At 37.0% G+C, this 27,652-nt stretch overlaps 1 protein-coding gene across 1 annotated transcript in view; it reads right to left on the bottom strand.

The window, feature by feature from the left end:
* ATAD1 (ATPase family AAA domain containing 1) overlaps positions 1-27,652 on the bottom strand; it is a 62,167-nt gene that overhangs the window by 10,431 nt on the left and 24,084 nt on the right. The window contains exons 6-8 of the mRNA XM_061195556.1: positions 24,369-24,475; positions 3,788-3,877; positions 946-996 (exon numbers count right to left, since the gene is read on the bottom strand). Of these exons, the coding sequence (XP_061051539.1) occupies positions 946-996; positions 3,788-3,877; positions 24,369-24,475 (248 nt within the window). The remainder of the gene's footprint in view (positions 1-945; positions 997-3,787; positions 3,878-24,368; positions 24,476-27,652) is intronic.

Here is a 27,652-nt window from a genome sequence, read left to right as displayed (position 1 = left end):
TTTAAAAAAAAAAGAGTAAATTGGCATGAACAATTTGGCAACTACTACCAAAATTATGAATATCATACCCTTTGATCTAGCAATTTTTCTTCTGGAAAATTCACCCTACTAATATTCCTGGCACAAGTGTGAAATGATGTATGTACAAGGTTATTCAATGCAGCATTTTTATAGTAGTGAAAGACTGGAATCAACCCCAATGTCCTTCAATGTGGCATTGATTAAATAAATTATGTTATATCCATACAATGGAATCCTATGCAGTGCAAAAGAAAAAAGAGAGGGAGAACAGAACGAGGAACCCATATGCTAATATGGAATCTCAAAAATAAGTGAAAAGAGCAACAGAGAAAACTGTATATGGTTTATTGATATGGTTTATGTAGAAAAGGGGAGAGGCGTAACATTATATTCTAATTTGCATGTATAGGAATAACGCCATCTGAAAAGATACAGAAAAAATATAAGGGAGATATGAGACTTTTCCCTGTACACTATTTAATATATATATTTTAATTTTTGAAACGTGACTACATCACCTGTTTTTAAAATACAAACGATTGAAGATTTTGATTATCGTACCTTCTTAATTCTAAATTCCAACTTCAAAAAATATTGCAATTAAATAAAAACCAAAACCTCCCCATACTTCTCTGCAAAAACAAATGTATCTTATATAATAGGAAACCAGTCTGAAAAATATCAAAGAGGATTTTAATCTGTAGATATGAAAACACATGGCTTTTTAAAAAGCAAATTACCTTTAATTAGTTCAAATATGCCATAATAATTGAGTTGTATGAGCAGCCAAGAGTTTTACAGTAATTTACAAGTTCAAAGCTACATTATGCCCAGGTTCCTTTTTCATTTCTGTCTCAAATGATTTTATAAACATAAATATTTTTATATTTATAGGATGGGGAAAAAATGTAATTTTCTACTTACATTTTCATTTTTCAAGATGAGTTTCAGGATTGCTTCTCTTTGTTTTAGGGCCTAAAACCAGGATAATTTCCAGTTAGCATTTAAAAAAAAAAGGATCAACTAATTTTCCTAATATTTCTTCCTTTCCTTGTAAACTACCTGACAATACCTATAAGAAATGACAGAAACTCTGACAGGTCATAGAAACTTTTGACTAAAGCAAGGTCTAGATTCTAGACTCTAGAGTAATCATTTGTGGTTGTCTTACTGAACTATATCTTCTTATTCTGAATCCCCAGTGCCTAGTACCATATCTGGAAAATAACATGCCCTTAAATGTTTCTTGAGTGAGTAAATGAATTCCTATGACTACCAATGTCTTTCCTCTACAGCTCTGCAAATCTCCTTTTCTTAATTTAGGAAACTTCTGAAAACTCACTGCTGCCATAAAATTTTTTATCAGGAACTGGAAGAGATGGCAACAATACCTGCTCAGTTCTTCCATTCAGCATATAACTTCCATGTCCACTAATTTATATTAGTGAATTTTATTTAGTGTTAATAGCATATTTGTTTATATGCTTGTATGCTTCCCCCCCCAGTGATGCTTCATATTACTAGAGAATAGAAGTTTTTATAGAATACCTTACATATACAGTAAATATGAATGCTTTTAAAGATTATTATGGCTGAACTCATCCCTATTCCCACAACCACTGAAAAAAACAGAGCTGGTTACAATGAGTACCAAATTAAATGACCTGAAAAACAAAACCAAACTGCTGTTTCTGTAATTCAAATGTGTTAAGTATGAAGGTTAATTTGGTATGTTATGCGATCACCAATAAGTACTTTTTGTTAATAAGCATTTAACTTGGAAAGGAGTTTTAAGGTAAGGTTAATCATACACTTTGTTATCATAGTTAAACAGTAAGAAAAAAATTACCCTATAAAGTGCGTGTGTGTGTTCACTAAAAACAGAATGAAGAGGGGGATTATAAAAATCCCAGTTTCTACATTACGAGTACACAAATTTATGACAAATTTGACAAAATCTTTTACAACCTATTTTGAACTCGTACAAAAATATATTAAACTTACAACTTTAGTAAAGGCTACTTTCCAAGCTGCTGTACCCTATGTTCTATTCTACTGTACATCAAAACCCTTTGTTTGCTCTTAGACTATAAGCAGAGATTCTATCAATATAATCTTTACCTTCAGAACCACCGAGGTGAACTGATTATCTCTAAAAATATTCTGATGTCTTGGTAACAAAAATATCTTGTGTGAAGCATACAAAGTTCATCTAAACCTTCAGCAGTCAACCTTTCCAGCCTCATCCCCACCTACTTTCCTTGATGCCCCCTAACTGAACTATCCCCAGAAGTCACCATTAAATATGTGCTTCCACACCTCCTTGCCTTTCTTCATTCTGGTAGAAAAGCATTTCTCCGCTTCACTTGTCAAATTGCTACCATCCTTCATCCTTCAAGGTCCAGCTGGATTCTGTAGGTTTCACTAACGCCTCAGACAGAATTATGTTTTCATCATCATCTCAGGTCCTCACAGTTCTTTAAGCATACTTTTGTAAAGTACATTTTACATTTTTTTTTTTTTTTTGGCCACATGCCACGCAGGATATCTTAGTTCCCCAACCAGGGATTGAACCCATGTCCCCTGCAGTGGAAGCACGGAGTCTTAACCATTGGACCGCCAGGGAAGTCCCCATTTTACATTATTTATTTTTGTGTCCGGCTCCCCTGAAATACAGAGTTCTTTTAGGACAGGGGCCACGCTCTATTCACCAGAGCCTGGCAGGTGTCTGACACATATTAATGCTCAATAAATATTAGTCATACTAAGTACATTTTCTAGTCTCCTATATCACATTAAAAAATCTCTGCACGCAATCATCAGGTAGATTTTCTAACAGACTGCCTAAGTAAATGTATACCCTCAGAGGAATCAGAGGCTGCAGCTGCAGCAAAGAGCCAGCCAGAGTAACTGTGCAGAGGCCATAGCTACCAATTTCAGGAAACCATGTTTACTGCTACAAACTGTTAAGCTGAAGAATATAAAATGGGGCAAATATTTTTAGGCCAGAGATTTTAATTTTGAAAGAAGTGACAGTGTAAGTTCTTCTACATAGCAATATATGTAACATGCTGATTGTATGGTGCATATAGTCTATTACTAACCCTGTTTGGTTTTTTCTCCTTTAATCTAAAAGCAGACAAAATTCAGGATTTAGGGATTTTGTGCAAAAAAGTATCAAGTTATAACCCTCTACCTGAGGGTACTTTTAACTAGCAAAAAAGAATGCTAGAAGAAGATACTTACTACCGGTTCAATACCACCCTCACATTTGCATTCATATGTTAAAGTGTAATATCATAGCTACTGGTTAATCATTAATCCTGCAACAGGAAAGCACTGCCAATAATTAATCAAATAAATACCAGGTGTTCTTCCTGTCAGGCCTTCAGAACGGTTCTTTAACCCTAAAACCCTAATTTCATCTTATCCTAAACTAAAACTATAATTTACATTTTCTTATGTATCTTCCATAGATAACTTTGCTGCATTCTAAAGAAAATCACTGAAGTGTCTAGGCAAACTTGAGGTAATGAGATACTTTGAAGAGAAGCAAATAACATTGATCTTAGGAAAGAAAAATTAAAAAAGCAAGAAAAGGAATGGAAAGGACAAAAGTAATTAGGGGGATTCTTGCCCTATTCCTTCCCTGCCTGTCATAAATAATAAGTCTTATTTTTTAATCATTCCCTTTGTGAAATCACAGATAAAGACATGTAAAAAAGCAAATATTTAACTGTTCATAATATCAATCAAATCCACCTACAGGCTGGTTGATATGAAATCTCGTAGGCATCCTTCTCATTATAGCTGAGTCAAGATCCTGAGGACGATTAGTAGCTCCCATCACTATGACCTAAATATATAAAGAAAACAAAGGTATTAAATATACCAGTAATACTCCTTTTAGGTTGTTATTACTAGGGCTTAGAAGATATAGAAAATTAAGTGGGGTTTAAACTAAATCTTCTATAGGAAATATGACTGTAATCCAGTATTACTCAAATATTTATAGATATAAATCAGAGTTAATCCTAAATACATCAAATGATAGCAAAGCTGGTAAGGCTGATGCATTTTGCCAGACTTTTAGTAACTAAAATAATACATTATTCAGTTACTGAGGAATTATAAAAAATTTTAAAAACCCTATTGTATTTTGCAAAATATGGTTACACAGTGGCTACATGTTGAATAACTTAAAGCTATTTATGTTACAGCTTGGGAGTATACATAAGGGGAATACTTCAAGTCCTTTAATAATATTAAGGAGAGAATCATTTCCCCTACCAGAATCTGAGGATTCTGGTAAGAGTAATAGATATCATCTATTTTTTCCTCTAGATTTCACATCATCATTTCATGGCACTATCAGCACTGCAGGTGACATCTTCTCAGTGCTAATAAAACCTCAAGCAATCCAATTTTAAACAAGGGCAACAGAATAAAAGCAAACATCAAAATGCTGGGTAGAATATTAAAAAAAAAAAAAAGAAAAAAAGTTGCTGGCAGCCCTGCCAACCTCTGGGTCTATGCCACTTATTTATAAAGAACGTAGAGATGAAAAATCAACACGAATAAAGACAGATATACAAAACAATTTAACTTCTGAACGGCTTCAATATTACCATTCTTGTTGATATTTCTGTATAATATAATTAAGCACACATCTGTTATCCAAAATGAAATTTATTGGTATTCTAAGGAAAACTTTTATTTCAGCCTAAGAGGTCTTAGATTTCTGAAATAATCTGAAATCTAACTCCAGAACAACATGTTGAAAAATACACTAACTCTTATATTCTACTTTTTTTTTTTTTAGGCTATGCTGTGCAGCATGTGGGATCTTAGCTCCCAGACCAGGGATTGAACCTGTGCCCCCTGTATTGGGAGTGCAGCGTCTTAACCACTGGACTGCCAGGGAAGTTCCTTATATTCTACTTCTACTCTTTACATTTAACATTACTCAACTGCCAAATTACTTTCAATTAACTGTGAGAGGTTGCCACCTACAGGGAAAAAATATATATACAAATTTGAGAAATAGTTCCATAACATAATGCAATTTTGTATTTGGGTCAAGTGATCCTAAAGTCAAAATATTAATGCTCTTACCTGTTTTTCTTTACTGACTTTCTAACAACTCTATAGAATAAGGAAAATTTCTACCTAAACAAAGTCTTTAAAAGTGATCAAATGAATTAATTGTATAAGATAAAGGATTAATATAGTATATTTTGAGATAGAGTATTCATTAGGTATTAAAAGAGAGTTCAAAGTGATATGGAAGCTTGTTGAAGACTGATCATATTATGTTGTAGAGAATCACAAAAAGCACTGTGGTTGAGGCAGCACCTGAAAAAAACTGAAAAAGGGGCTGTACTCTGAGAAACGTTCTAGGTAAACAGCCTGAAACAAAACAAAAACCCATTATGAAACATGAAACACTAAAACTTAGGATCAAGGAATCCAGATAAATCTAGCACAACATGGCCTAATGAATTTATTTGGGGTGATAACAGATATTCACGATGAAAAAGCAAAGCAAGAGTGATTGACATCACTTAAAGAAGTAAATTTTAAGGAGTCATTTTAAGGGGCAAAAAAGATAACCTTTACACATACATTAACTCTATTTAGTGCAAATAAGCTAAAATTAAAAATGGGAAGCAACAGTAATTTTTTAGTATTTATGCAGCAAAATTAATGCACCTTTTAGGTATTAGGTAAGACTTCTAAAAATCTTTAAAACAAAATACTAATATAATTTTTTTTATCATTTCACATTTAAAACAATCAGATCTAAATATATGCCTCAAAAGCTGAACTATGTCAATGAATACCCTAAAAATAATGTTAGCTTTTACGTCTCATGTCTCTCAAGATGAAGAATATATCATCGACTAACTTGGAACAGTAGTAGTGACAGGTTTAATTGGGCCATTCAACTACTTTTGTTTCCTCTGTGGCAAGGAAACAAAGAAAGTAAGCTGGGGTACTGGGCTCCATCCATAGTCACAGAATAGACAATTTTAGAGGAAAGCTAACTGGTTCCTATTAAAGATGTCTAAAACTATTATTCAAATTAGTAATAGCCATTTTAACCCCCTCAACACACAAAAAAGGTAAAAGCAACATCTTTATTTTCTTCCTCAAAAGTCTGTCATAATAGAACAGTAAATACTATTAGTATAATAAAGAATAACGGTTCTAAAAATTCAATTTTAATTTGCTGTATCAGAACCACACTGTGGGGCTCTGGACGAAGTGGCTAAGGAGTATATTTCATCCAAATTATTTTATAATATTATTATCATTATTTCCTTGGTTTTAAAACAATACTCTGATAAGATATAATATTAAACTATCAATATTTCTCTCTTACATGGGCTAACTTCAATTCTCTGCATACTTTAAATACTATTGCTTAGGAGGATAATTAGTTTTTGGAAACCTGCAAACTAAACTCATTGAATAGATTTCTCAGAACCAATAATTAATATAAATTGTTTCTAGTAATTCACCAGAATTTATCTATGTTGTGCTTTCTTCTCTAATCATCAAACAAACACTAAAGGCAATTTTCCCTCAAAATGAAATTATACTTTCATAACGGTGATGTAGGACATGGGGCTTAATTTTCTTCTTGAGAATTAGGTGTCTCAGCACTTTTGATTTATGGTAATGTGGCAGACAAAGGAGATCCTTAAACCCTCTGGCTACAAAACATGTAAAAATAATAAAATATTTTTAAAAACTCAAATTAATCAATAAATCTGCAAAAAAGTAAAGGAATTAAGCTGAAGCCAGCAACAAAGCCTATACATGATGGAGGTAAGCAAGGGTAGAAGTTGACCACATACCATATGGACACGTACAGATTTTTAAAAGTGGTGTGTGTGATGAGAGACCACCCTACATAAAGTTGGGACTTATGAAGTATTATGGCCTGAGAAAAGTGGTGAAATATTAGAAAACCTATTTGGCAGAGTCAAGCCTTGGTTCTTGGAAAGATATATAAACACACACACTAAATCACTGAGATTTCATGGTTCATGGCCAGCTAACATGGATCTTGAACCTGAATTTACCTGTCTTTGGAAAAGAACACGGCAGAGACAAGTACAAAATCCTCTTAGAACAGCAAACCGTCAACGTAGATTCCAAAAATTCACACATAAAGTTCTACCAAATATGATTTTTCCCATGAAATCACAAAACACACAAGGAAATAACCATCTTAAACTCAAATGATAAAACAAGATGTACAAATACTTCTATGTTAGAATTATTGAAGATGGACTATAAAATTAGTGTTAATACATTTAAAGGAATAAACAAGAAATTAAAAAAAAAATCACATAGCAAATACTTACGTAGCAAATATATACCAGATACTGTTACAGGCACTTTACTCAGATTAAATCCTTAAAATCCTACAACAGTTCTGAGGTGGATACAATTCTTCCCTCTTTATAGATATTACCCCCTCTATTCAGACACAGGGTGATTATATAATTTTGCCAAAGTTACAAAGCTAATTGATGCCAGGGCTCTGCTTTACTAATCCAACTGGCAAGAGACCATCAAAACTGATCTGGCAGACCTGAAAAATAGTCTAAAAGAATTTCTAGAGCTGAAGAATATAATAACTGAAATAATAAGCTCAATGAAAATGCTACATAGCTGAAGGGATCCAAATGAAGCCAGAATTATCTAATTGGAAGAAGTAAAGAAATTATCCAGAATATAGCACAAAGAGATAGAAAATATGAAAGAGACGTTAAAAAACATGGAATATAAATAAGGTATGTCCAAATGGCCTTTGATAAGATCACAAGGAAAATGGAAAAGAAAAAATATTTGAAGAAATAATGGTTGATTTTTTTTTGTTTTGGCTGCGTTTGGGTCTTCACTGAGGTGCGCAGGCTGCTCATTGCGGTGGCGTCTCTTGTTGCGGATCATGGGCTCTAGGTGCGCAGGCTCAGCAGTTGTGGCGCATGGACTTAGTTGCTCTGTGACATGTGGGATCTTCCTGGACCAGGGCTCAAACCTGTGTACCCTGCACTGGCAGGCAGATACTTCACCACTGCGCCACCAGGGAAGTCCCTCTAACTATGTTTTCTTAAAAGGGGCAAAAGAGATTACAAAATAGAAAATACCTACTGAAGTTAAAACAATGAAAGAACATTATTAACCTTCCCAAAACTTTTCCATGAGAAAAGTTTTTATATACATGAGATATAAAATAGGTGATTCATGGAAGGGGGGGGGGGAAACCCAAACAGAAAAATGGCTCTAGAACTTCCATTTCCAGCAATATGGCAGAAAACCAAACATGCCAGAAAATTGTTTAAAATTTTCTTTTAAAATACATTATTGATCTGGCAAGAAAGTATGGAATATTCAGAGGTGAAGAACTAGGTGAAAATGGGAACTCAAAGATGTAAATTGAACAATATAGCTGGCTTTCTCTCTGGGGGGATATCAAGGGACATTAATTTTGGTTTTCACAGCCTTTCAGCGGGAAGAGACAAAGCCTAGGACAGAAGACTGTCATGTATAAAATTGGAAAGGTGCATGTGACAGGAAGTGGTTAAGTATATAAGTATCAGCAACTAATGAAAATGAAAGTATAAAATTAAGTTTAAACTAAAAATATATATATATGTAAATAAGTTTGACTACTCAAAGTACGGAGAGGCCTGTACCAATTGGAAGCATCCTTTTGCTACATTAGTCAGAAATTAGCAAGCAAGGGAAATGTATTTAACCGCCCTACTTCCCTGCCTGCCTTTATGATGTGTGACAATGTACTGTCAAGTTGTGTGGCACTGACAAAACTAAAATACACAGTTGATTCTTTTTCTAGCTTCTTTTAATCATTCCTTAGAACCTTACAGAAAAGGAAATTACAGTTTAGAACATCTGAGAGCTTGCAAGGAAAAACATGCAGCCCCACTTTAACTAAGAAACGATGGACCTGGGCTGGAAACAAGATGTCGGAGTAAAAGAACTTGCACTCGCCTTCTCTCATAAAAACACCAAAATCACAACTAACTGCTGAACAACCATCAACAAAAAAGACTTGAACCAACCAAAAAAGATATTCTACATCCAAAGACAAAGAAGAAGTCACAAACAGAGGGTAGGAGGGGTGCAATCGTATAATATATAATCAAATCCCAAACCTGCTGGGTGGGTGACCCACAAACTATAAAGTAATTATATTGCAGAAGTTCTCCCACAGGAGTGAGAGTTCTGAGTCCCATGTCAGGCTGCCCAGACTGGGGGTCTGGCATCAGCAGGAGGAGCCCCCAGAGCATTTGGCTTTGAAGGCCAGTGGGGCTTGATTACAGGAACTCCACACATGGAGGGCACGCTCAAGGTCTTATGTGTACCAGGACCCAGGGAAAAAGCAGTCACTTCACAGGAGCCTGGGGATGACCTATGTGCTGGTCTTGGAGGGTCTCCTGGGGAGGCAGGGTGGCTGTGGCTCACTGTGGGGACGAGGACACTGGAGGCAGAGGTACTAGGGAGTACTCATTGGCATGAGCTCTCCTGAAGTCTGCCATTTTGACATCAAGATGAGGCCCCACTGTAGGATCCAGTGCTGGGACGCCTCAGGCCAACCAACCAACAGGGCTGGAACACAGCCCCACCCATCAGCAGACAGGCTGCCTAAAGTCTTCCTGAGACCACAGCCACCTCTAAACACACCCCCTGACACGGCCCTGCCCACCAGAGGGACAAGAACCAGCTCCAATCTCCAGTGGGCAGGCACAAGTCCCTCCCACCAGGAAGCCTGCACAAGTCTCTAGACCAGCCTCATCCACCAGGGGACAGAAGCAAGAGGAACTATAGCACTGCAGCCTGCGGAATGAAGACCACAAACACAGAAAGTTAAGACAAAATGAGACAGCAGAGAAATATGTTCCAGATGAAGGAACAAGATAAAACCCCAGAAGAACAACTAAGTGAAGTGGAGATATCTACCCGAAAAAGAATTCAGAGTAATGATAGCAAAGATGATCTATGATCTCGGGAAAAGAATGGAGGCACAGACTGAGAAGATACAAGAAATGTTTAACAAAGAGCTAGGAGATATAAAGAACAAAGAAACAGAGTTGAAGAATACAATAACCGAAATGAAAAATACACTAGAAAGAATCAATAGCAAAATAACTGAGGCAGAAGAACAGATAACTGACCTGCAAGACAGAATGGTGGAAATCACTGTGGAACACAATAAGGAAAAAAGAATGAAAAGAAAGGAGGACAGCTTAAGAGACCAATGGAACAACATTAAACACACTAACACTCACATTACAGGGGTCCCAGAAGGAGAAAAGAGAGAAAGGGCCTGAGAAAATATTTGAATAGATCATAGCTGAAAAATTCCCTAACGTGGGAAAGGAAACAGTCACTCAAGTCCAGGAAGCGCAGAGAGTCCCATGAAGAATAAACCCAAGGAGGAACATGCCGAGACACATAGTAATAAAGTTGAAAAAATTAAAGACAAAGAAAATATTAAAAACAACAGGAAAGAAACAAATAACATACAAGGGAATCCCCATAAGGTTATCAGCTGATTTTTTCAGCAAAAACTCTGCAGGCCAGAATGGAGTGGAGTGGCGTGATATATTTAAAGTGATGAAAGGAAAAAACCTACAACCAAGAATACTCTACCCAGCAAAACTCTCATTCGATTTGACAGAGAAATCAAAAGCTTTACAGACACTCGAAAGCTAAGAGAATTCAGCATCACCAAACCAGCTTTACAACAAATGCTAAAGGCTACAAGTGGAAACAAGAAAATAATGAATGGAAGCTCACTGGTAAAGGCAAACATACAGTAAAGGTAGAAAGTCATCCACATGCAGATATGGTATCAAAACCAGCAATTGTGAGGAGAGTACACAAGCATGATATTGGAAATGCATTTGAACTTCAGAACAGCAACTTAAAACAATCATATACATATATATAGAGAGAGAGAGCGAGAGAGAGAGAGAGAGAGAGAGTGTGGTATATAGACTGCAATATCAAAAACTCATGGTAACTGCAAACCAAAAACCGACCATAGATATACATACAAAAAAAAGAAAAAGGAATCCAAACACAACACTAAATATAGTCATCAAATTGTAAGAGAACAAAAGAGGAAAAGAAAAGAAAAATACAAAAACAAATATAAAACAATTAACCCAATGGCAATAAGAACATTCATATCGATAATTAACTTAAATGTAAACGTATTAACTGCTCCAACCAAAAGACATAGGCTGGCAGAACGGATACAAAACAGACCCACATATATGCTGTCTACAACAGACCCACTTCAGATCTAGGGACACATACAGACTGAAAGTGAGAGGATGGAAAAAGATACTCCATGCAAATGGAAATCAAAAGAAAGCTGGAGTAGCGATACTCATATCAGACAAAACAGACTTTAAAATAAAGATTGTCAAAAGAGACAAGGAAGGACACTGCATAATGATCAAGGGATCAATCCAAGAAAAAGATAAAATAATTGTAAATATATATGCACCCAACATAGGAGAACCTCAATATATATGGCAAATGTTAACAGCCATGAAAGGAGAAAGTGACAGTAACACAATAATAGTGGGGGTCTTTTAACATGCCACTTTACCAATGGACACATAATCCCAAAATGAAACTAAATAAGGAAGCACAAGCTTTAAATGACACATTAAACAAGATGGACTTAATTGATATTTATAGGACATTCCATCCAAAAACAACAGAATACACTTTCTTCTCAAGTGCTCATGGAACATTCTCCAGGACAGACCATATCTTGAGTCACAAACCAAGCCTTGGTAAATTTAAGAAAATTGAAATCATATCAAGTATCTTTTCCGACCACAACGCTATGAGACTAGATATCAATTACAGGGAAAAAACTGTAAAAAATACAAACACATGGCAGTTAAACAATATGCTACTAAATAACCAAGGAATCACTGAAGAAATCAAAGAGGAAATCAAACAACGCCTAGAAACAAAAGACAATGAAAACACGAAGACCCAACACCCATGGGATGCAGCAAAAGCAGTTCTAAGAGGGAAGTTTATAGCAGTACAATCCTACCTCAAGAAACAAGAAAAATCTCATAAACAACCTAAACTTACATCTAAAGCAATTACAGAAAGAAGAACAAAAATACCCCAAAATAAGCAGAAGAAAAGAAATCATAAAGATCAGATCAGAAATAAATGAAAAAGAAATGAAGGAAACGATAGCAAAGATCAATAAAATTAAAAGCTGGTTCTTTGAGAAGATAAATAAAATTGATAAACCATTAGCCAGACTCATCAAGAAAAAAAGGGAGAAGACTCAAATCAACAGAAGTAGAAATGAAAAAGGAGAAGTAACAAATGACACTGCAGAAACACAAAGGATCATGAGAGATTACTACAAGCAACTCTATGCCAATAAAATGGACAACCTGGAAGAAATGGACAAATTCTCAAAAAGCACAACCTTCCGAGAATGAACCAGGAAGAAACAGAAAATATAAAGAGACCAATCACAAGCACTGAAATTGAAACTGTGATTAAAAATCTTCCAACAAACAAAAGCCCAGGACCAGATGGCTTCACAGGGGAATTCTATCAAACATTTAGAGAAGAGCTAACACCTATCCTTCTCAAACTCTTCCAAAATATAGCAGAGGGAGGAATACTCCCAAACTCATTCTACGAGGCCACCATCACCCTGATACCAAAACCAGACAAAGATGTCACAAAAAAAGAAAACTACAGGCCAATATCTCTGATGAACATAGTTGCAAAAACCCTCAACAAAATACTAGCAAACAGAATCCAAAAGCACATTAAAAGGATCATACACCATGATCAAGTGGGGTTTATCCCAGGAATCCAAGGATTCTTCAATATATGTAAATCAATCAATGTGATACACCATATTAACAAATTGAAGGAGAAAAACCATATGATAATCTCAACAGATGCAGAAAAAGCTTTTGATAAAATTCAACACCCATTTATAATAAAGTCTCCAGAAAGTAGGCATAGAGGGAAACTACCTCAACATAATAAAGGCCATATATGAAAAACCCACAGCCAAAATCGTTCTCAATGGTGAAAAACTGAAACCATTTCCTCTAAGATCAGGAACAAGACAAGGTTGCCCACTCTCACCACTATTATTCAACATAGTTTGGAAGTCTTAGCCATAGCAATCAGAGAAGAAAAAGAAATAAAACGAATCCAAATCGGAAAAGAAGAAGTAAAGCTGTCACTGTTTGCAGATGACATGATACTATACATAGAGAATCCTAAAGATGCCACCAGAAAACTACTAGAGCTAATCAATGAATTTGGTAGAGTAGCAGGATACAAAATTAATGCACAGAAATCTCTTGCATTTCTATACACTAATGATGAAAAACCTGAAAAAGAAATTAAGGAAACACTCCCACTTATCACTGCAACAAAAAGAATAAAATACCTAGGAATAAACCTACCTAAGGAGACAAAAGACCTGTATGCAGAAAACTATAAGACACTGACGAAGGAAATTAAAGATGATACCAACAGATGGAGAGATATACCATGTTCTTGGATTGGAAGAATCAACATTGTGAAAATGACTGTACTACCCAAAGCAATCTACAGATTCAATAGGGATCAAACTACCAATGGCATTTTTCACAGAACTAGAACAAAAAATTTCACAATTTGTATGGAAACACAAAAGACCCTGAATAGCCAAAGCCATCCTGAGAAAGAAAAATGGAGCTGGAGGAATCAGGCGCCTGGACTTCAGACTATACTACAAAGCTACAGTAATCAAGACAATATGGTACAGGCACAAAAACAAGAATATAGATCAATGGAACAGGATAGAAAGCCCAGAGATAAACCCAAGCACATATGGTCACCTTATCTTTGATAAAGGAGGCAAGAATATACAGAGGAGAAAAGACAGCCTCTTCAATAAGTGGTGCTGGGAAAATTAGACAGCTACATGTAAAAGAATGAAAGTAGAACACTTCCTATATCATACACAAAAATAAACTCAAAATGGATTAAAGACCTAAATGTAAGGCCAGACACCATAAAACTCTTAGAGGAAAACATAGGCAAAACACTCTATGACATAAATCACAGCAAGATCCTTTTTGACCCAGGTCCTAGAGAAATGGAAATAAAAACAAAAATAAACAAATGGGACCTAATGAAACTTAAAAGCTTTTGCACAGCAAAGGAAACCATAAACAAGACCAAAAGACAACCCTCAGAATGGGAGAAAATATTTGCAAACGAAGCAACTGACAAAGGATTAATCTCCAAAATATACAAACAGCTCATGCAGCTCAATATCAAAAAAAAACAACCAATCAAAAAATGGGTGGAAGACCTAAATAGACATTTCTCCAAAGAAGATACATGGATGTCCAACAAACACATGAAAAGATGCTCAACATCACTAATTATCAGAGAAATGCAAATCAAAACTACAATGAGGTATCACCTCACACTGGTCAGAATGGCCATCATCAAAAAATCTACAAACAATAAATGTTGGAGAGGGTGTGGAGAAAAGGGAATCCTCATGCACTGTTGGTGGGAATGTAAACTGATACAGCCACCATGGAAAACAGTATGGAGGTTTCTTAAAAAACTAAAAATAGAACTACCATATGACCCAGCAATCCCACTACTGAGCATATACCCAGAGAAAACCATAATTCAAAAAGACACATGCACCCCAATGTTCACAGCGGCACTATTTACAATAGCCAGGACATGGAAGCAACCTACACGTCCATCAACAGAGGAGTGGACAAAGAAGATGTGGTACGGAGGGAGGGGCAAGATGGCGGAAGAGTAAGACGCGGAGATCACCTTCCTTCCCACAGATACATGAGAAATACATCTACACGTGGAACTGCTCCTACAGAACACCCACTGAACGCTGGCAGAAGACGTCAGACCTCCCAAAAGGCAAGAAAATCCCCACGTACTTGGGTAGGGCAAAAGAAAAAAGAAATAACAGAGACAAAAGAATAGGGACGGGACCTGCACCACTGGGAGGGAGCTGTGAAGGAGGAAAGGTTTCCACACACTAGGAAGCCCCTTCGTGGGCAGAGACTGCGGGTAGCAGAGGGGGGAAGCTTCAAAGCCACGGAGGAGAGCGCAGCCACAGTAGTGCGGAGGGCAAAGCGGAGAGATTCCCGCACAGAGGAGCGGTGCCGACCAGCACTCACCAGCCCGAGAGGCTTGTCCGCTCAGCCGCCGGGGCGGGCTGGGGCTGGAAGCTGAGGCTCGGGCTTCGGTGCTAGCCAGGAGGGAGTCCGGGAAAAAGACTGCAGCTGCCGAAGAGGCAAGAGACTTTTTCTTGCCTCTTTGTTTCGCGGCGCGCAAGGAGAGGGGATTCAGAGCGCCGCCTAAACGAGCTCCAGAGACGGGCGCGAGCCGCGGCTATCAGCGCGGATCCCACAGCAACAGGGACGCAGAGGGAAAAACGGAGAGATTCCCGCACAGAGGCTCGGCGCCGAGCAGCACTCACCAGCCCGAGAGGCTTGTCTGCTCACCCGCCGGGGCGGGCGGGGGCTGGGAGCTGAGGCGCGGGCTTCGGTCGGATCCCAGGGAGAGGACTGGGGTTGGCTGTGTGAACACAGCCTGAAGGGGCTAGCCCACCACAGCTAGCCGGGAGGGAGCCCGAGAAAAAGTCTGCAGCTGCCGAAGAGGCAAGAGACTTTTTCTTGCCTCTTTGTTTCACGGCGCGCAAGGAGAGGGGATTCAGAGCGCCGCCTAAACGAGCTCCAGAGATGGGCGCGAGCCGCGGCTATCAGCGCGGACCCCAGAGACGGGCATGAGACGCTAAGGCTGCTGCTGCCGCCACCAAAAAGCCTGTGGGCGAGCACAGGTCATTCTCCACACTGCCCATCCCGGGAGCCTGTGCAGCCCGCCACGGCCAGGCTTCTGTAATCTGGGGACAACTTCCCCGGGAGAGCGCACGGCGCGCCTCAGGCTGCTGCAACGTCACGCCGGCTTCTGCCGCCGCAGGCTCGCCCCGCCTCCTCCGTACCGCTCCCTCCCCCCGGCCTGACTGAGCCAGAGCCCCCGAATCAGCTGCTCCTTTAACCCCGTTCTGTCTGGGCGGGGAACAGACGCCCTCAGGCGACCTACATGCGGAGGCGGGGCCAAATCCAAAGCTGAACCCCGGGAGCTGTACGAACAAAGAAGAGAAAGGGAAATCTCTCCCAGCAGCCTCAGAAGCAGCGGATTAAAGCTCCACAAACAACTTGATGTGCCTGCATCTGTTGAATACCTGAATAGACAACGAATCATCCCAAATTTAGGAGGTGGACTTTGGGAGCAGGATATATTAACTTTTCCCCTTTTCCTTTTTTTGTGAGTGTATATGTGTATGCTTCTGGGTGAGATTTTGTCTGTATAGCTTTGCTCTCACCATTAGTCCTAGGGTTAGGTCCGTCCTTTTTTTTTTTTTTTTTTTTACTTAAAAAAATTTTTTTCCCCTAATAAATGTTTTCTTAATAATTTTTTCCTTATTTTCTATTTTAAAAAATTTAAAAAAATTTTTAATAAGTTTTTTCATATTTTTTATTTTAAAAAATTAAAAAAATTTTTTCTTAATAAATTTTTTCTTAATAATTTTTTTCTTATTTTTAGTATAAAAAATTAATCTATTTTTAAAAATTAAAAAAAATTTTTTTCTTAATAAATGTATTCTTAATAATTTTTTTTCTTATTTTTTATTATAATTGCTTTATTTTGTTTTATTTTATCCTCTTTCTTTCTTTCTTTCCATTTTTTCTCCCTTTTATTCTGAGCCGTGTGGATGAAAGGCTCTTGGTGCTCCAGCCAGGTATCAGGGCTGTGCCTCTGAGGTGGGAGAGCCAACTTCAGGACACTGGTCCACAAGAGACCTCCCAGCTCCACGTAATACCAAACGGCGAAAATCTCTCAGAGATCTCCATCTCAGCATCAAGACCCAGCTTCACTCAACGACCAGCAAGCTACAGTGCTGGACACCCTATGCCAAACAACTAGCAAGACAGGAACACAGCCCCATCCATTAACAGAGAGGCTGCCTAAAATCATAATGAGGCCACAGACACCCCAAAACACACCACCAGACGTGGACAAGCCCACCAGAAAGACAACATCCAGCCTCATCCACTAGAACACAGGCACTAGTTCCCTCCACCAGGAAACCTACACAACCCACTGAACCAAACTTAGCCACTGGGGACAGATACCAAAAACAACGGGAACTATGAACCTGCAGCCTGTGAAAAGGAGACCCCAAACACAGTAAGATAAGCAAAATGAGAAGACAGAAAAACACACAGCAGATGAAGGAGCAGGGTCAAAACACACCAGACCTAACAAATGAAGAGGAAATAGGTAGTCTACCTGAAAAAGAATTCAGAATAATGATAGTAAGGATGATCCAAAATCTTGGAACTAGAATAGACAAAATGCAAGAAACATTTAACAAGGACGTAGAAGAACTAAAGAGGAACCAAGCAACGATGAAAAGCACAATAAATGAAATTAAAAATACTCTAGATGGGATCAATAGCAGAATAACTGAGGCAGAAGAACGGATAAGTGACCTGGAAGATAAAATGGTGGAAATAACTACTGCAGAGCAGAATAAAGAAAAAAGAATGAAAAGAACTGAGGACAGTCTCAGAGACCTCTGGGACAACATTAAACGCACCAACATTCGAATTATAGGGGTCCCAGAAGAAGAAGAGAAAAAGAAAGGGACTGAGAAAATATTTGAAGAGATTATAGTTGAAAACTTCCCTAATATGGGAAAGGAAATAGTTAATCAAGTCCTGGAAGCACAGAGAGTCCCATACAGGATAAATCCAAGGAGAAACACACCAAGACACATATTAATCAAACTATCAAAAATTAAATATAAAGAAAACATATTAAAAGCAGCAAGGGAAAAACAACAAATAACACACAAGGGCATCCCCATAAGGTTAACAGCTGATCTTTCAGCAGAAACTCTGCAAGCCAGAAGGGAGTGGCAGGATATACTTAAAGTGATGAAGGAGAAAAACCTACAACCAAGATTACTCTACCCAGCAAGGATCTCATTCAGATTTGATGGAGAAATTAAAACCTTTACAGACAAGCAAAAGCTGAGAGAGTTCAGCACCACCAAACCAGCTTTACAACAAATGCTAAAGGAACTTCTCTAGGCAAGAAACACAAGGGAAGGAAAACACCTACAATAACAAACCCAAAACATTTAAGAAAATGGGAATAGGAACATACGTATCGATAATTACCTTAAATGTAAATGGATTAAATGCTCCCACCAAAAGACACAGACTGGCTGAATGGATACAAAAACAAGACCCATATATATGCTGTCTACAAGAGACTCACTTCAGACCTAGAGACACATACAGACTGAAAGTGAGGGGATGGAAAAAGATATTCCAAGCAAATGGAAATCAAAAGAAAGCTGGAGTAGCAATTCTCATATCAGACAAAATAGACTTTAAAATAAAGACTATTACAAGAGACAAAGAAGGACACTATATAATGATCAAGGGATCGATCCAAGAGGAAGGTATAACAATTGTAAATATTTATGCACCCAACATAGGAGCACCTCAATACATAAGGCAAATACTAACAGCCATAAAAGGGGAAATCGACAGTAACACAATCATACTAGGGGACTTTAACACCCCACTTTCACCAATGGACAGATCATCCAAAATGAAAATAAATAAGGAAACACAAGCTTTAAATGATACATTAAACAAGATGGACTTAATTGATATTTATAGGACATTCCACCCAAAAACAACAGAATACACATTTTTCTCAAGTGCTCATGGAACCTTCTCCAGGATAGATCATATCTTGGGTCACAAATCAAGCCTTGGTAAATTTAAAAAAATTGAAATCGTATCAAGTATCTTTTCCGACCACAACGCTATGAGACTAGATATCAATTACAGGAAAAGATCTGTAAAAAATACAAACACATGGAGGCTACACAATACACTACTTAATAACGAAGTGATCACTGAAGAAATCAAAGGGGAAATCAAAAAATACCTAGAAACAAATGACAATGGAGACACGACGATCCAAAACCTATGGGATGCAGCAAAAGCAGTTCTAAGAGGGAAGTTTATAGCAATACAAGCCTACATCAAGAAACAGGAAACATCTCGAATAAACAACCTAACCTTGCACCTAAAGCAGTTAGAGAAAGAAGAACAAAAAAACCCCAAAGCTAGCAGAAGGAAAGAAATCATAAAGATCAGATCAGAAATAAATGAAAAAGAAATGAAGGAAACAATAGCAAAAATCAATGAAACTAAAAGCTGGTTCTTTGAGAAGATAAACAAAATTGATAAACCATTAGCCAGACTCATCAAGAGAAAAAAGGAGAAGACTCAAATTAATAGAATTAGAAATGAAAAAGGAGAAGTAACCACTGACACTGCAGAAATACAAACGATCATGAGAGATTACTACAAGCAACTCTATGCCAATAAAATGGACAACCTGGAAGAAATGGACAGATTCTTAGAAATGCACAACCTGCCAAGACTGAACCAGGAAGAAATAGAAAATATGAACAGACCAATCACAAGCACTGAAATTGAAACTGTGATTAAAAATCTTCCAACACACAAAAGCCCAGGACCAGATGGCTTCACAGGCGAATTCTACCAAACATTTAGAGAAGAGCTAACACCTATCCTTCTCAAACTCTTCCAAAATATTGCAGAGGGAGGAACACTCCCCAACTCATTCTACGAGGCCACCATCACCCTGATACCAAAACTAGACAAAGATGTCACAAAGAAAGAAAACTACAGGCCAATATCACTGATGAACATAGATGCAAAAATCCTCAACAAAATACTAGCAAACAGAATCCAACAGCACATTAAAAGGATTATACACCATGATCAAGTGGGGTTTATTCCAGGAATGCAAGGATTCTTCAATATACGCAAATCAATCAACGTGATACATCATATTAACAAACTGAAGGAGAAAAACCATATGATCATCTCAATAGATGCAGAGAAAGCTTTCGACAAAATTCAACACCCATTTATGATAAAAGTCCTGCAGAAAGTAGGCATAGAGGGAACTTTCCTCAACATAATAAAGGCCGTATATGACAAACCCACAGCCAACATTGTCCTCAATGGTGAAAAACTGAAACCATTTCCACTAAGATCAGGAACAAGACAAGGTTGCCCACTCTCACCACTATTATTCAACATAGTTTTGGAAGTGTTAGCCACAGCAATCAGAGAAGAAAAAGAAATAAAAGGAATCCAAATCGGAAAAGAAGAAGTAAAACTGTCACTGTTTGCAGATGACATGATACTATACATAGAGAATCCAAAAGATGCTATCAGAAAACTACTAGAGCTAATCAATGAATTTGGTAAAGTAGCAGGATACAAAATTAATGCACAGAAATCTCTTGCATTCCTGTATACTAATGATGAAAAATCTGAAAGTGAAATTAAGAAAACATTCCCGTTTACCATTGCAACAAAAAGAATAAAATATCTAGGAATAAACCTACCTAAGGAGACAAAAGACCTGTATGCAGAAAATTATAGGACACTGATGAAAGAAATTAAAGATGATACAAATAGATGGAGAGATATACCATGTTCTTGGATTGGAAGAATCAACATTGTGAAAATGACTCTGCTACCCAAAGCAATCTACAGATTCAATGCAATCCCTATCAAACTACCACTGGCATTTTTCACAGAACTAGAACAAAAAATTTCACAATTTGTATGGAAACACAAAAGACCCCGAATAGCCAAAGCAATCTTGAGAACGAAAAATGGAGCTGGAGGAATCAGGCTCCCTGACTTCAGACTATATTACAAAGCTACAGTAATCAAGACAGTTTGGTACTGGCACAAAAACAGAAATATAGATCAATGGAACAGGATAGAAAGCCCAGAGATAAGCCCACGCACATTATCTTTGATAAAGGAGGCAAGCATATACAGTGGAGAAAAGACAGCCTCTTCAATAAGTGGTGCTGGGAAAATTGGACAGGTACATGTAAAAGTATGAAATTAGAACACTCCCTGACACCATACACAAAAATAAACTCAAAATGGATTAAGGACCTAAGTGTAAGGCCAGACACTATCAAACTCTTAGAGGAAAACATAGGCAGAACACTCTATGACATAAATCACAGCAAGATCCTTTTTGACCCAGGTCCTAGAGAAATGGAAATAAAAACAAAAATAAACAAATGAGACCTAATGAAACTTCAAAGCTTTTGCACAGCAAAGGAAACCATAAACAAGACCAAAAGACAACCCTCAGAATGGGAGAAAATATTTGCAAATGAAGCAACTGACAAAGGATTAATCTCCAAGATTTACAAGCAGCTCATGCAGCTCAATAACAAGAAAACGAACAACCCAATCCAAAAATGGGCAGAAGACCTAAATAGACAGTTCTCCAAAGAAGATATACAGATTGCCAACAGACACATGAAAGAATGCTCAACATCATTAATCATTAGAGAAATGCAAATCAAAACTACAATGAGGTATCATCTCACACCGGTCAGAATGGCCATCATCAAAAAATCTAGAAACAATAAATGCTGGAGAGGGTGTGGAGAAAAGGGAACACTCTTGCACTGTTGGTGGGAATGTAAATTGATACAGCCACTATGGAGAACAGTATGGAGGTTCCTTAAAAAACTAAAAATAGTACTACCATACGACCCAGCAATCCCACTACTGGGCATATACTCTGAGAAAACCATAATTCAGAAAGAGTCATGTACCAAAATATTCATTGCAGCTCTGTTTACAATAGCCAGGACATGGAAGCAACCTAGGTGTCCATCATCGGATGAATGGATAAAGAAGATGTGGCACATATATACAATGGAATATTAGTCAGCCATAAAAAGAAATGAAATGGAGGTATTTGTAATGAGGTGGATGGAGTTAGAGTCTGTCATACAGAGTGAAGTAAGTCAGAAAGAGAAAAACAAATACAGTATGCTAACACATATATATGGAATCTAAGGGAAAAAAAAAAAAAAGGTCATGAAGAACCTAGTGGCAAGATGGGAATAAAGACACAGACCTACTAGAGAATGGACTTGAGGATATGGGGAGGGGGAGGGGTGAGATGTGACAGGGTGAGAGAGTGTCATGGACATATATACACTACCAAATGTAAAATAGATAGCTAGTGGGAAGCAGCCGCATAGCACAGGGAGATCAGCTCGGTGCTTTGTGACCACCTAGAGGGGTGGGATAGGGAGGGTGGGAGGGAGGGAGATGCAAGAGGGAAGAGATATGGGAACATATGTATATGTATAACTGATTCACTTTGTTATAAAGCAGAAGCTAACACACCATTGTAAAGCAATTATACTTCAATAAAGATGTTTAAAAAAAAAAAAAAAGAAGATGTGGTACATATATACAATGGAATATTACTCATCCATAAAAAGGAACAAAATTGGGTCATTTGTAGAGACGTGGATGGACCTAGAGAGTGTCATACAGAGTGAAGTAAGTCAGAAAGAGAAAAACAAATATCGTATATTAACGCATATATGTGGAATTTAGAAAAATGGTATAGATGATCTTATATGCAAAGCAGAAATAGAGACACAGACGTAGAGAAAAAATGTATGTATACTAATGGGGAAAGGGGGGATGGGAGGAATTGGGAGATTGGGATTGACACTATACACTATGATACTACGTATAAAATAGAGAACTAATGAGAACATACTGTATAGAACAGGAAACTCTACTTAGTGCACTGTGGTGACCTAAATGAGAAGGAAATCCAAAAAAGAGGGGATATATGTATATGTATAGCTGATTCATTTTGCTGTACAGCAGAAACTAACACAACATTGTAAAGCAACTATACTCCAGTAAAAATTAATTAAAAAAAAAAAGGATTAAAGACCCAGATGTAAGACCATATACTATAAAACTCTTAGAGGAAAACTCTTTGACATAAATTGTGCAAGATCATTTTGGATCCACCTCCTAGAGTAATGAAAATAAAAACAAAAATAAACACATGGGATCTAATTATTAATCTCCAAAATATTACAAACAGCTCAATGCAGCTCAACATCAAAAAAACACACAACCCAATCAAAAAATGGGCATAAGACCTAAACAGACATTTCTTCAAAGAAGACATATAGATGGTCAAAAAGCTCATGAAAAGATGCTCAAGATCGCTAATTATTAGAAAAATGCAAATCAAAACTACAATGAGGTATCACCTTACAGCAGTCAGAATGGCCATCATTAAAAAGTGTACAAACAATAAATGCTGGAGAAGGTGTGGAGAAAAGGGAATCTTCCTACACTGTTGGTGGGAATGTAAATTGGTATAGCCACTATGGAGAACAGTATGGAGGTTCCTTAAAAAACTAAAAATAGAGGTACCATAGGATCCAGCAATCCCACTCCTGGGCATATATCTGGAGAAAACCATAATTCGAAAAGATACATTCACCCCAAAGGTCACAGCAGGACAATTTACAACAGCCAAGACATGGAAGCAACCTAAATGCCCACTGACACATGAATGGACAAGGAAGATGTGGTACATATATACAGTGGAATATTATTCAGCCACAAAAAGGAATAAAATAATGCCATTTGCAGCAATATGGATGGACCTAGAGGTTATCATATTAAGTGAAGTATTTCAGACAGAGAATGACAAATATCACATGATATCACTTATATGTGGAATCTAAAAAAATGATACAAATCAACTTACAAAACAGAAACAGACTCACAGACATAGAAAACAAACTTATGGTTACCAAAGGGGAGAGGTGGGAGAGAGGGATAAATTAGGAGTTTGGGATTAACATACACACACGACTATATATATTAAAAAAAAAAGTGACATAAGAACTGAGAGTAAAGACTATAAGGATTTATGGTAAGAGTCAAACGAAATGTACAGAATACTCATAGCTACTAGTCACTTCCTTTTCCTTGACATAGATGGTTCTAATACCCTGGTTTTCTCTCTTATTCTTGTATTTGTTTTGAGCATTTGGGAAATCTTTTTAACATTTTATTAATTACGAAGCCCTCAAAATGGATGAAGACATATACAAACCACATTCTTTCAGATTCTCGTCATTTATTGGTAAGTATAAGCTATGAAAAATAATTTTGTAAATAAGCTTAACAAGCAGCCAAATTTTCTATTAACACCACCACCACGAATAACACAAATTAAAGCAGATTACTTTCAAATACCTGGCAGCTGTGATCAGTATCCAATCCATCCCAGAGACTCATAAACTGAGCTTTCATCATGGCTGTAGCTTCATGGTCAGAACTTGAACGGTTTCGTAGAAAGGAGTCTAGAAGGAAAAAATCCTTAACCTTACAAATCAATAATAAATTATTCTTTACATAATTTCAAATCATTAATTAAAAGCTGACAATTTTATGAAAGATTACAAAGAAAAGGGTTCAAAGATGCCTTTTCACACATTATTCTGATATAACCACTTTGACAAATTATCCAGCAAATTAAAACAATCAATTCACAATCCTCATTTCTTTCCTAAAAATACATTCATACCAACATACATAAAAGAAATAAAGGATCTAGTGCTGAGAAGCTAAAAAAGGATCACGTAGTGTCTTAGAGCAAAAGTCTGTGTGCTTTTGCCCTAACTTTCCAGGTTCTCTGCATCCTATGCGTTCTTAATTATGGGATCACATACTTTTTCCTCATACACTTTTCCTGGTGATAAATAAAAATGATACTGGAAAATCTCAAAACACTATTAAGTGGGAAAATATAGGACAGGAAATGGTTTAAAACATACATGCTGGCATGCATGTACATATACATTATACAGGGTAAAAAAACCTTTAATGAAATACACCAAAATGCTAATAACTTTGGTTATCTCTCAGTGATACTGATGGACAATTTTAAATTTCTCTTGAATTCTTTTCTGTCTTCCAAATTATCGATAATGAACATGAAATACTTTTAAAAGGGGGAAAATATTTTCCTTCTAGAACGAAAGGACTGAAAGGTGGTATATCCTAAGAACGAAAAAAAGACAATAAAAACAAATTCTGTATTTTCCAGTACAATCCTATTTCAAATGTTTTGTCTTGTATCCCTTCAAATCACTGGCATTTCTCAATAACTTTCACATTTCAACATTAAAACTAAAACTTGAAGTCAATCATACATGCAAGTGACATGAAAATGCTTTTTAATGTGCTGGGTCCAAGCTTTAAAAAACAAAAAATTTTTTAAAAAAGTAATTACAGCAAAAACACATTACTGTGACATGATAGCTTTGTGATGGCAAACATATATCCTGTATTTTCTTTTACAGTTCTAATCGTGTACAATATGTACCATTGTTGGACCATGTATTGTACCATGTGTTGTACCATGTACAATAAACGTACCCATTTATTCTGGATGTATAAAATCTAGTCATTTAAAAATTGCTTGGGCTTCCCTGGTGGCGCAGTGGTTGAGAATCTGCCTGCCAATGCAGGGGACACGGGTTCGAGCCCTGGTCTGGGAAGATCCCACATGCCGCGGAGCAACTGGGCCCGTGAGCCACAATTACTGAGCCTGCGCGTCTGGAGCCTGTGCTCCGCAAGAAGAGAGGCCGCGATAGTGAGAGGCCCGCACACCGCGATGAAGAGTGGCCCCCGCTTGCCACAACTGGAGAAAGCCCTCGCACAGAAACAAAGACCCAACACAGCCATAAATAAATTAAAAAAAAAAAATTAAAAAAAAAAAATTGCTTATTTTTTAAAGATAAACTGTGTAAGTTTAGCTGCCTACCTAACCACCGTAATTCTGCTATTAATTATTCTTAAATTATCTTCATTTCTAAGAAGTGGTTCTGGCAAGATGGCAGCTTAAAATAGTATGAAAAACTTAAAATTCTGGATCAAAGTATAAATAACCTAACTATATCAGTAGTTACATTAAATGTAAATGGTCTAGAGTATGTAATTACCTGTTTAAGATATTAGACTGGATAAAAAAAAAAACAAAACCCAATTGTGTATTGCTTACACGAGACACACTTTAAATATAAAAGCTCAGAATGCTAAAGAGGGTGGAAAAAGACATGTATGTAAACACTGACAAAAAGACTGAATAAGGTATTTTTTTTAAAGTTAATGCATATCTGATAAATAGTGCTAGAACAATCAGGCATCCATATGCAAAAAAACAGACCTCGACACAGACCTTATACATTTCACAAAAATTAACTCAAAACAGAACACAGACCTAAATGTAAAACAAAAAGCTATAAAACTTATGAAGATAATACAGGAGAAAATTTAGGGAACCCTGAGTTTGGTGATGAACTTTTACATACAACACCAAAAGCACAATCCATCCAAGAAAAAAATGTGTAAGTCGGAGTTTATTAAAAATAAAATTCCTGCCCTGTGGAAGACATTGTTAAGAGAAAAGAGAAGCCACAGACTGGAAAAAAATATTTATTGTATAAAACACATACCTGATAAAGGACTTGTATCCAAGATATACAAAGAACTCTTAAAATTCAACAAGAAAACAACCCAGTTAAAAAATGAGCAAAAGATATGAACAGAGACCCCACCAAAGAAGATATACAGATGGCAAATAAGCATATGAAAAGATGCTCAACAATATACGTCACTGGGGAAGTGCAAATTAAAACGAGATACCACTACACACTTATTAGGATAGCTAAAATCCAAAAAATTGGTAATACCAAGTGCTGGAGAGGAGTAGAGAAACAGGACCTCTCATTTACTGCTGGTAGAACTGCAAAATGGTAGAACTGCTGGTGGAACTTTTAAGTGCAAATAGCCACTTTGAAATACATTTGGTAGTTTCTTACAAAGTTAAACACAGATTTTCCATACGATCCAGCAATTGAGCACCTAGGTATTTACCCAGTTGAGTTGGAAACTTAAGTCCACACAAAATCTTGCATATCTCTGTTGTTAGCAGCTTTACTCATAATTGCACAAAACTGGAAGCAACCAACAGGTCCTTTAATAGATGAATGGATAAACAAACTGTGGTACAACCATACAATGGAATATGATTCAGCAATATAAAGAAATGAGCTACCAAGCCATAAAAATGTAATGGAGGAAACAAATGCATACTGCTAAGTGAAAGAAACCAGTCTGAGAAAGCTACATGTTATATGATTCCAACTGTATGATATTCTGTAAAAGGCAAAACAATAGAGACAGTGCAGCTAGGAGTCTGGGAGGGAGGAGTTTGAGAGGGATGAACAGGTAGAACACAGGGGATTTTTAGGGTGGTGAAACTATTCTGCCTGATATTGTAAGGGTAGATACATGATATTATGCATTTGTCAAAGACCACAGAACTGTACAACACAGAATGGACCTTAATATAAACTATGGACTTTAGTTATTAATAACATACCAGTAATGGTTCATTAATTATAACAAATATATCACATTAACACAAAGTATCGATAATAGGGAAACTATGGGGGGGGTGGATATGGGAACTC

The sequence above is a fragment of the Eubalaena glacialis genome, chromosome 1 (assembly GCF_028564815.1).
Source record: "Eubalaena glacialis isolate mEubGla1 chromosome 1, mEubGla1.1.hap2.+ XY, whole genome shotgun sequence".
Classification (NCBI taxonomy): domain Eukaryota; kingdom Metazoa; phylum Chordata; class Mammalia; order Artiodactyla; family Balaenidae; genus Eubalaena; species Eubalaena glacialis.
The sequence above is the reverse complement of the archived record's forward strand: the minus strand, read 5'-3'. Positions and strand labels throughout refer to the sequence as shown.